This window comes from Oncorhynchus keta, chromosome 31 (assembly GCF_023373465.1).
Source record: "Oncorhynchus keta strain PuntledgeMale-10-30-2019 chromosome 31, Oket_V2, whole genome shotgun sequence".
In the NCBI taxonomy this organism is placed as follows: Eukaryota; Metazoa; Chordata; class Actinopteri; order Salmoniformes; family Salmonidae; genus Oncorhynchus; species Oncorhynchus keta.
Window position 1 is genome coordinate 14,303,125 of NC_068451.1, and position 10,947 is coordinate 14,314,071.

Consider the following 10,947-nt stretch of genomic DNA (forward strand, 5'->3'; position numbering starts at 1 on the left):
TTTCTCTCCATGCATTTAACTTTAATAAAGCTGAAGATAATAGTTATGTCTGTTGCTGAGAGAAACTTATCCTTAAAAAGGCTAAAACAGTATAACCTGTTTCCACTTTAACTGGGTACTACAGTGCTATAAACAAAACTCATGGAAGATACTGCTTATTTAATCTGCCACAACTAAAGATATACAATGAACTGTGAGTCAGACCGTATTCGACTTGAATTTTATAGCAAATCAAACATACATGGCTACTGTGATGCTTGATTATCGACACATACTTGGTTGAGAACAGACAATCCAGGCCAAACATTTAGTATTTTTGCAAAATAGCATCCCAAAAGAGAACAGTAGGCTGTACTATGTACACTAGCGGTCTGTTTGCCCACTGGTCTACCAACCCATTTCTTTCCTCATTTATCTTCACTCTGCTCCCTGTCCTCCTCCAGCCTGGTCATCACCTTTCTTCTTAATTCCAGACACAATGTCATCAATGCGGAGCAGCAAGATGGCCGTCTGAAAGGCAAGAAGAGATCAAAATTACATTAGTGGGGTTCACTGAAACCAGTGACTGTTTAAAGTCATAAAACGACAAGAGACACTAAAGGTGCCCTGAGTTTCATTGTATTCACTTTGATGTGAAGGAGATAAGGCACTGGAAAGCACTCATCCTTTAGAGTAGTAGGAGTGAAAATGTTTTTGCATGGTGTCTGACTGCATTCACTACTGACAAAGTAAAACAGAATTCGTCCATGCCTTGTACAATACGTTTTAAAAACAGTAAGTCTCAAGCATTTGCTGCAGATACATTCGAGATGAATCTCACTTTCAACAGCAGCCTATTAGCCCCTCTTACCTCCACAGCAGTCTTGTAAGTCTGGGCCTTGACAGCCAGCGGCTCACAGATGCCAAGCTCCATCATGTCTGCCAAGGTGCCAGTCTCTCCGTTCACACCCCATGATGCACAGGCCTCCATGGTGTGCTTGGCCTACAGAGGGGGGTAAGAAATAAAACATAGCTGTACCCAACAAAATGATAAAGGTGCATATTTTAGAGCAAAACCACACGTACCCTGAGAGAGGTGAGCACGCGGATGGTGGAGGCTCCACAGTTTTGGATGAGTGTACGGGGGATAACCTCCAGGGCCTGGGCCACGGCACGGTAGGGCCACTGCTCCACCCCAGTCAGGGTCTTGGAACGCTCCATCAGCCTCTTGGACACAGCCATTTCCACCGCCCCACCTCCAGGGAGTAGAGATGGGTCCAGTAGCACGTTACGACACACCTGCATTGCATCCTGCAGGTTACGTTCCACCTCCTGAGGAACAGAGAGACACACACCATCAACACTGTTTGGTTCCACAATGAAGCATTGAGCATAATAGGATACCATGAGGATCAAATCATCCTGTCTTGTTATGGTATGCCTGAAAATGAGCTGCTTCTGCCGCAACGGAGACGTCTTAACATATTCTTGCGCATGAGGGGTAACTTGATACGTACAGCCAGGATCTCTTTGCTGGCTCCTCTAAGCAGGATGGTGCAGGCTTTGGGGTCTTTGCACTCTGTGACGAAGGTGAAGTACTCGTCTCCAATCTTCTTGATCTCAAACAGGCCGGCGCCAGTTCCCACGTCCTCCTCACGCAGCTCATCTGTACGGCTGGCGATGCGAGCCCCACATGCCCTGAGAATATGATATCAGCGTTAATAGTCAATTAACAATTTAAAAGGATTAATAGTTCGCACATCTTCAGAATACTATACTGTGTGGAATTGACCTTACCTTGAAATGCGGTTGTTGTCAGTCTTTCTGACACGGCGGATGGCTGTGATGTTGGCCTTCATCAGATAGTGTTGTGCCAGGTCTGGGGAGATGAGTGGAGAAGTGAGTTTCTCTGGTCAGTGCAGGGGAGCTTTGGTGGATTAAGAGCGGTTGCTAAAATTGTACATACAGATTTTGTATGTGAAGTACCTGAGATGCCCTTCTCAGTGAAGATGAGGTCTGGCTTGAGGCGGATGATGTCTTCACAGATCGTCTGGATGTACTCTTCCTCCATCTGAAGGATTCTAGAAAAATCTTCCTCACGTGTGATCTCAATGTCAGTCTGCATAGGAACACAACATTTATTGGCTAGTACCTACTACTGTTATTTTTATACTGTATGTGTGTGCTGGTAATGCATTTGTGTGGATGTATGAATGACACTGTGTACATGTGTTTTCAGTACCTGGCTCTCGCCCTTCTTGTACTCCAGGGAGCAGTCCAGCAGGATGATGCGGGGGTTCTTGATCATTCTGCGCATGCGGGGGTGAGTGACGTCCTTGTTGACCATCACGCCTTTTAGCACACATGAGTCCTCAATGAAGCCACCAGGCACCTATAAACATAGTAAAACAAGGAGGAATCAACCGACCTGGTGTCATTTTCCCAATGACCACACCCTTGTCATACTTATTGATGTCAATCTTGTAACCGCAAGACCTTCAACGCTTACCTTCTCCACTTTGGCGTACAGCTTAATGTTGATCTCCTTGCGTCCGTGCTCCTCCAACTCCACAGTGCGCACGGCATCCAGGGCAATATTACATGCCATGGTAGACCAACGGCTCAAGGCCTTGGTGCAGATGGCAGAGTTGATGATCTTCAGCATCTGCGCCCTGTCATTCACATCCACCGGGGTGCTGGGAGGGAACAGAGACAGTCGGTCAATAGGTCAATAGAATGGAGTGTAAAAGTGTGCGAGGGAGGATTGTGTGTGTAAGTGAGTGCAATTGAGTGTTCATCAGTAAGTGTGTAAGTGTATGCAATCTATACCTGATGTCTTTGAGCATGTCGAGCATGTCGTCCAGGGCGTGTCTGTAGGCACTGATGATGACTGTGGGGTGCATCTGCTGCTCCAGGAACTGCTCTGCTACAGACAGCATCTCCCCAGCTAGAGACCGACAAAATATTGAAAAAAATATGTTAACCAAGAGCTGTTTTAAAAATGTGCACACTCAGTACGATGGCTTAGAGGACGATTGATTCTTACGCATCATCAACGTGGCCCTCTCGGAGTCGGAGTGCCACAACATCCAGTCCTAAATAGCCTGAAGCTCAAAAGGGTACATTGACTATGTTGACTGGAACTCAGGCAATTCCATGTCAATGGAGTGAGATGAAATACTTCCACTACCAGGCCACTTACCAAGGATGATGACTGACGTGGTGCCGTCTCCCACCTCCTCATCCTGGGTGCGGCTGATCTCAATCATGGATTTGGCTGCCGGGTGCTGCACTTGGATCTGTGTTTGTTTACAGGAAAGGTAACTTTAACAGACCTGAATTTGTTTACATTTACCATCTTCCAAATACAGTGTAAGGGTGCTTATGGGAAATGTAGTGCAGAAACCTCACCTCTCGGAGGATGGCATTGCCATCATTGGTCATGACAATGCCACCCATGGGGTCTAGCAGCATCTGTTAATAGATAGGGAAAGGTTAAGACAGTTGTATTTTGGTGTCACTTTGGGTTTTAAGTATCTAAGGGCCAGGAATTGTGTCTTGGTACAAACCTTCATCATGGCTCTTGGTCCCAGGCATGTTCTGATGACATCTGCTATTGCCTGTAAAAGTAGACTTCGTAAGGCTGCAGGAATTTCTCATGTTTCATTATCGCAATTAAACCTCAGTCAGAAGTAAAATTATTGGGTAATGGGAAGGGGAAGTCCGAGTGGTGTCATCTTTACCTTTGCTGCACTGATGTTCCCTTTCTGAACCTTGCGTCCAGACTCTCTTTTCATATTCTGGCCTAAAGAGAGAAGATCATTGAGGTGGCGACAGAGAGGGGCAGTCTCTTAACTAGGCCTATACTCAAAATGACTGACCATGATGCTGCAGTTTGTTCAGTGTATTTAGCAACTTGATGGACAACATGGTAGGCCAACAAGTGTGTAGTTATAAGTACATTTAATTTCTGAAATTACATTTGCAAGATTGTCTGCACCATCGTCAACTACCGTGTTGCCACTGCTCGAACCAGATACTGAGACCAACCCCAAAAACGGGACACCAGGGAAATAACTCACCGTAAAAATGTAATTTAGCTAGTAAGGCAGCTAGCAAATTATCATCCATTAATCTTACCCGAAGGGTTTGTCTAACTACGTTTGATGGCGTGCATAGCTATACCAAATAGAACGCTAGCAGAACAGTATCCCTGTTTATTCCCCAAATTTGATAAGTTTATAGCCGATTGTTCCGCTAACAGCGCAGCATGACTGTCATAACTCGAGACATCACTGGCTAGCTAGGCCCGAACGCCGGGCATCACCTCGCGTGAATGAAAAAGCTCACAAATATAGCAAGATATAAAATACACTTAAAACACTAATGTATTTAATTCATTGATAAATGTTGTAACTTTATCACTCACTCAACACGACGATTGGTCTTCCCATCATTTTGGCAGCGTGCGTAGATCAACCGGCTACCAAGTTCTCAAACGCAGCACAGGAAAGGATAATTTGTTTGTGGCTGGGCGGGTTGGGAAAAAAATGACCAATTAAGGACGAGGGAATTTTGATGAACAGCCGTACAATCCAATCTGCGTGACTAAGAAAGAGGAAGTCGCCAGTGGGCGCTATCTTCAAGTTTATATTGTTTCCTCGCGTGATTACCCAAGCAAATGAAATCCTATGTCGCAGTAGATTGGACATTATATAGAAACCCAATAAATGACCAGCTCCGTTGTATCAATTATGTGCATGACGGCATAAAACTACCTGTATCTTCAAACGTTTAGCTACATTTACTAGGCTTACCATTTGGTGCACTGTACGTACAACCTTCATCACGCACAGGTATTGCATTTAGGGATATGTAGTCCAGAAAGAAACAAGACCATTCTGTAACGTATCAAATAATACCCATGCATTGGACATTGCCCGACCTTGATAACTCACTTTTCATGAAAGAAACATCAAATTATTTCAGTAGTTACTCAAATGCAAATAAAAGCTCAACGAGACGTAAGTCACATGTCACGTAAAACATAAATCGCATAAGAGGGGCTAGCTGATGTAACTATACATTCTAGGAAAATAAATAATTCCAATAAATATCACTGTAATTTCCAATGACAAATAAACATATCTCTCTAACAAAAATGACTAATATGTGGATTATGTGCGAAATTGTGTATATAACACGAAACAAAATAGTGATTTTGTGTCTTTAAGTATGTAAAAATCAAATCGAGTTCAATTTGATAAATTCGGGACAATGAGGCATTTCAAACTTTATTTTTTAAATTTAACTTGACAAGTCAGTTAATAAGAACAAATTCTTATTTACAATGATGGCCTACCGGGGCACAGTGGGTTAACTGCCTTGTTCAGGGGCAGAACGTCAGATTTGTACCTTATCAGGTCGGGGATTCAATCCAGCAACCTTTCGGTTACTGGCCCAACTAGGTTTCCTCTCCTCAAGAGCATTTATGGAAGAGGCGCAAATGTATATAAAAAAGAAAGACATACCCAGATGAGATGTTTGGCATAAAAGTCCAACTGAAATCTAAGCCTGTCCATAGTGCTTCAGTAGTCTTCACCCTATTTTCACACAAAATTGGATAAGAGTGTCTGCTAAGACACAGGTGCACATTTTGTTTTTTGCCCTAGCACTACACAGCTGATTCAAATAACCAACTCATCATCAAGCTTCGACTATTTGAGAAAACTGTCGTGCTAGGGGGGGGAAAACTACATCTGCACGCAGGGGGGCCCACGGACCGAGTTCGGGAGACCACATGCTAAATGACCAAAATGTAATGTCAAATGTATTTTCTTGTCTAAATCTTTTTGTATCAGATATTTTGTGACTTTTTTTTTTGTGTGTTTTTACCCCCTTTTTTCTCCCTCATCGCTGCAACTCCCCAAAGGGCTCGGGGGGCAAAGGTCGAGTCATCCTCCGAAACATGACCCACCAACCTTGCTTCTTAAAACCCATCCACTTAACCCGGAAGCCAGTGGCACCAATGTGTCAGAGGAAACAACCTTGTGAAACACCGGAGGAAACCCAACTGACAACAGAAGTCAGCCTGCAGGCACCCGGCCAGCCACAAGGAGTCGCTAGAGCGTGATGAGCCAAGTAAAGCCCCCCGGCCAAACCCTCCCCTTACCCGGACAACGCTGGGACAATTGTGCACCGCCCTATGAGACTCCCAATAACGACCGGTTGTGATACAGCCCGGGATCAAACCCGGGTCTGTAGTGACACCTCAGTGCCTTAGACCGCTGCACCACTCGGGAGGCCCCTGTATCAGACATTTGATTCTATTTTTATCTATTTGCTTAGCAGGCACTTTTTTATTTGTACCCGTAAGCAACTTTGCAAAAACTGTTGCACATAATTTTTCCTTTTCTACATTTATCTATAGTCTGACTGTGGTACATTACTCAGAGTCAAGGACGCAACACAAGTATGCCTTTCTTGGGAATATTAATAGCAACCACCAAGTCACCAGTTTAACTGCAAAACCAATCTGCACGTGTTGCCTATTACTGTACTTGCAGATGCTCCATCCTCTCACATTGAGAACATTACTGCAGATTTTTAAATGTAGAAGTCCTCTATGTTGTTATGAGTATTCAGTGTTGCTGGTAAGGCACAGAAACCCAAAGGAGATCTTCTGGTCGGAAACTGTGTATGGCAATGGATGGCTCCTTTTCCCCCCTTATAGTTCATGTCTTCTGCTTCTTTGCCAGTCCACCCACTCATCCCTTGTTTTTTCTTCTCTCTCTTCATTGCGCTCTCACAAGTCTTCTCTGGCAGTGCCCAGGCCAAGGGGATGTGTGGCCTCCTTCAGATACAGTGCCTTGCGAAAGTATTCGGCCCCCTTGAACTTTGCGACCTTTTGCCACATTTCAGGCTTCAAACATAAAGATATAAAACTGTATTTTTTTGTGAAGAATCAACAACAAGTGGGACACAATCATGAAGTGGAACGACATTTATTGGATATTTCAAACTTTGTTAACAAATCAAAAACTGAAAAATTGGGCGCACAAAATTATTCAGCCCCTTTACTTTCAGTGCAGCAAACTCTCTCCAGAAGTTCAGTGAGGATCTCTGAATGATCCAATGTTGACCTAAATGACTAATGATGATAAATACAATCCACCTGTGTGTAATCAAGTCTCCGTATAAATGCACCTGCACTGTGATAGTCTCAGAGGTCCGTTAAAAGTGCAAAGAGCATCATGAAGAACAAGGAACACACCAGGCAGGTCCGAGATACTGTTGTGAAGAAGTTTAAAGCCGGATTTGGATACAAAAAGATTTCCCAAGCTTTAAACATCCCAAGGATATTGAAGGAGTATCAGACCACTGCAAATCTACCAAGACCTGGCCGTCCCTCTAAACATTCAGCTCATACAAGGAGAAGACTGATCAGAGATGCAGCCAAGAGGCCCATGATCACTCTGGATGAACTGCAGAGATCTACAGCTGAGGTGGGAGACTCTGTCCATAGGACAACAATCAGTCGTATATTGCACAAATCTGGCCTTAATGGATTGTGGCAAGAAGAAAGCCATTTCTTAAAGATATCCATAAAAAGTGTTGTTTAAAGTTTGCCACAAGCCACCTGGGAGACACACCAAACATGTGGAAGAAGGTGCTCTGGTCAGATGAAACCAAAATTGAACTTTTTGGCAACAATGCAAAATGTTATGTTTGGCGTAAAAGCAACACAGCTCATCACCCTGAACACATCATCCCCACTGTCAAACATGGTGGTGGCAGCATCATGGTTTGGGCCTGCTTTTCTTCAGCAGGGACAGGGAAGATGGTTAAAATTGATGGGAAGATGGATGGAGCCAAATACAGGACCATTCTGGAAGAAAACCTGATGGAGTCTGCAAAAGACCTGAGACTGGGACGGAGATTTGTCTTCCAACAAGACAATTATCCAAAACACAAAGCAAAATCTACGATGGAATGGTTCAAAAATAAACATATCCAGATGTTAGAATGGCCAAGTCAAAGTCCAGACCTGAATCCAATCGAGAATCTGTGGAAAGAACTGAAAACTGCTGTTCACAAATGCTCTCCATCCAACCTCACTGAGCTCGAGCTGTTTTGCAAGGAGGGATGGGAAAACATTTCAGTCTCTCGATGTGCAAAACTGATAGAGACATACCCCAAGCGACTTACAGCTGTAATCGCAGCATAAGGTGGCACTACAAAGTATTAACTTAAGGGGGCTGAATAATTTTGCACGCCCAATTTTTCAGTTTTTGATTTGTTAAAAAAGTTTGAAGTATCCAATAAATGTCGTTCCACTTCATGATTGTGTCCCACTTGTTGTTGATTCTTCACAAAAAAAAAATACAAAAAAAATAGTTTTATATCTTTATGTTTGAAGCCTGAAATGTGGCAAAAGGTCACAAAGTTCAAGGGGGCCGAATACTTTCGCAAGGCACTGTATTTGAGGAAATCATTCACCTCACGGCCACCCTATTGACAGATACGGACGGTTAAAACTGAAGGAAAGTATCAGAATATTGATTACAGAGCATTAAGTGTTATTTAATCCATGTCCTTTGGAGGAGGAAAAGTGGTGTTGTAGCCTAACCTTGTATTTCCGAGGTTGGTCCTTCTGTCCTGCTGAGACGAAGAAAATAGCGGGGAAACTGGGAAGAAGGACAACAACAGATGAGATTAAAATAGCAGACCGGTCTCTTCAGTTTACCAGCCAAGTAGGCCTCCAAGAACCTCTCCAGGGATTTCCCGTCCCGTCTGCAATGGATGGACAGATTAGCAGTGTGACAGCTGGCCAGACTGCATAAGGAAGGGTCTGTGATGGTCACGTGTAACTCACGTGAACTCCTCTTGCATGCTGTACTTGTGGCCCTCCCTGTTCCTGATGGTGATGAGAGGTAGCTCTCCCCCGTCGGACGGCCCCGGGCCAAACTCCTCCTCCAGCTCATCCTGGAACTCTGCTCTGTTGGCCACAGCGTAACTCAGCCCCTGAGACTGGAACTGAGTGGTCACTTTCATCACCCTAGGGAGAGAGAAGGGGTAGTGAAAGTGATGGAGAGAGAAAAAGAGAGAGGTGGATATCAGGTAAGAGCAGTTTCTTTCCCTGTGCTGTGGCCCTCACCAGCTGGCCATCAGGTTTATAGGGACTAAGTGTTTTTGCCCCATGCCATCATCACGCTGTCCTCAAACTTGCTGTTGAGTCGTGGGGGCCGGAAGAGCACCACCGTTCTGGTTAAGAGAGACACAAGAGGAGAGTGACATCATCATAAGGTACTTGGCAATAATCTATGATGTCATATCCAACTAATGTGCCCTCATAGTCTAGTGACCAGAGGTCTGAATGTTCAGAACCCAGGTGGGATTATATGTCAGGGGAACTACAGCACATACTCTGATTCCACGCCGTGTTTGAGGCCTAGGCTCAGGTCTGCAGTGTGGGCAAAGCGGTGACTGTCTCTCATTGCACTAGACGCCTTCAGAAACTGAGCCATCTGAGAGCTGTCAGCACCTGAGAAAAAACCTGACAGCAGGGAGGGAGAATATAAGTCCCTCATATAGTTCACTAAAAATATACATGAAATTGTTTTATTTCAATAGACTAAAGGATCTCTACTTTGCTGTGATTAATAAAGTGAACTCACCAACCACACTGGCTTCAGAATTGTTGATGAATGCATCCAGGTCTCTCTCATTGTGCAGAGGAATGGAACTGGGACCTGCCTGTTTTTTCACGAAGCTCACAATGCCATATATGGGAACATGGGACAACATTAGATGAGTCATACATACACAAACCAGAGCAGCAATGATTTTAAAGTAGCCACCTGCACTCCTGGGTCCATCATAAGCAGCAAAGTCCTCTCCATTGCGGAACATTTTGAGTGTGGGGTACCCATTGACGCCAAAACGTCCACACATCTCAGAGTTCACTGTGCAGTCTACCTGGGGAAAATGACAGAAACCTGTTTAATAGCAGTGCATTCAGAGTGGCGGTATGTATAAGCAGCCCTGATGTTAAAGCTACTGTGGGAACTGATCTCAATTCACTAATAAAGATCACAGAGAAGCAACAGAGCTATCATGGAAAGTTGACCCCCACATTTTAAAGCAATACCCATCCTGTGGAACAAAAATAGATTGTAACAAATCTGGATGCAAGGAAATAAAATGCATCCCCTGGGGTGTCATGTTTGGAGAAACTAGTATACTCACTTTAGCTAAAGACACTGTCCCTTTTCGTTTTGTTGCTGCAGTTTCATATTCTGGGGCTAGTTGCTGGCGGTGACCACACCTGAAAGAGAGATGGGATGAAGGGAGGCGCCATACAAAGGAAGCTAATGATAAAATGTCACAAATACTAGAGGCAAGTGTGACAGCTGAGATATCAGGTGACTTAGAAAAGTGTTAAAGAGAGACCTAGACTAGTCATAATCCACTACTCGAATATGTCAGCGTAGAATGCACAAATAATGTAACACTGTTAGTTTGCATTGAGCAGACACATTGAGTCAATAAAGCGATCTAGATTAAGACAGTTTTATCGGCTAACGTTAGTTTAACTATTTACAGTTAGAACTGTGCAGCTATCTACATTGTGCGGTATAATCGATTTTAAAATCAGGAATGAATTTGTATTTACTAAACATGTTTAGATGGCTGTCGTTCGTGCGTGCTAATTCATTAGCGAAGAACTCCACCAACAGTCTCGTACTCTTCTACCGTGTAATCGAAATCAGAATTCCCGAGCGCGTCGCTGGCGGCTACAAAGACGTTCTGCTGAGACAACGCAAAAAGCAAGAACAGGCTAAATGGACCCACGGTACCCATCGCAGCAGAATTAATTGCTCCCAATAGCGATATACTGTAGCTGATATCCTTTTCACTACCGCTCACTGCTCTGCATTCGTTCACTGCCGGGTTGGGCGTGAGTGT

At 44.1% G+C, this 10,947-nt stretch overlaps 1 protein-coding gene, 1 non-coding gene and 1 pseudogene across 2 annotated transcripts; all 3 read right to left on the reverse strand.

Moving 5' to 3' along the window:
- Positions 1 to 204: 204 nt before the first annotated feature.
- Positions 205 to 4,530, reverse strand: LOC118364514 (T-complex protein 1 subunit gamma-like). Its single transcript, XM_035746110.2, has 14 exons — positions 4,409 to 4,530; positions 3,723 to 3,784; positions 3,549 to 3,599; positions 3,391 to 3,453; positions 3,182 to 3,278; positions 2,809 to 2,926; positions 2,489 to 2,675; positions 2,222 to 2,371; positions 1,966 to 2,098; positions 1,777 to 1,858; positions 1,497 to 1,677; positions 1,066 to 1,311; positions 851 to 982; positions 205 to 510 (listed from the first exon to the last, which is right to left on the reverse strand). Exons 1-14 carry the CDS (start codon positions 4,434 to 4,436, stop codon positions 418 to 420), a joined length of 1,623 nt encoding a protein of 540 aa, XP_035602003.1. The 5' UTR covers positions 4,437 to 4,530; the 3' UTR covers positions 205 to 417.
- LOC118364638 (small nucleolar RNA SNORA15) lies at positions 615 to 750 on the reverse strand. Its single transcript, XR_004821630.1, has one exon. It is a non-coding gene; the product is annotated as a small nucleolar RNA SNORA15 (small nucleolar RNA).
- A 2,437-nt stretch (positions 4,531 to 6,967) lies between the features above and the next one.
- LOC118364516 (protein disulfide-isomerase A3-like) lies at positions 6,968 to 10,945 on the reverse strand (annotated as a pseudogene).
- Between the last annotated feature and the right edge of the window lie 2 nt (positions 10,946 to 10,947).

Bases quoted from the DNA above. Each gene is read 5' to 3' on its own strand.
- LOC118364514 (XM_035746110.2), bottom strand. From the start codon at position 4,436: ATGATGGGAAGACCAATCGTCGTGTTGA. The intron at 2,099-2,221 runs GTACTGAAAACA...GTTCCTATGCAG, and splicing joins ACAAGAAGGGCGAGAGCCAG to ACTGACATTGAGATCACACG. The intron at 1,859-1,965 runs GTACTTCACATA...TCATCTCCCCAG, and splicing joins CACTGAGAAGGGCATCTCAG to ACCTGGCACAACACTATCTG.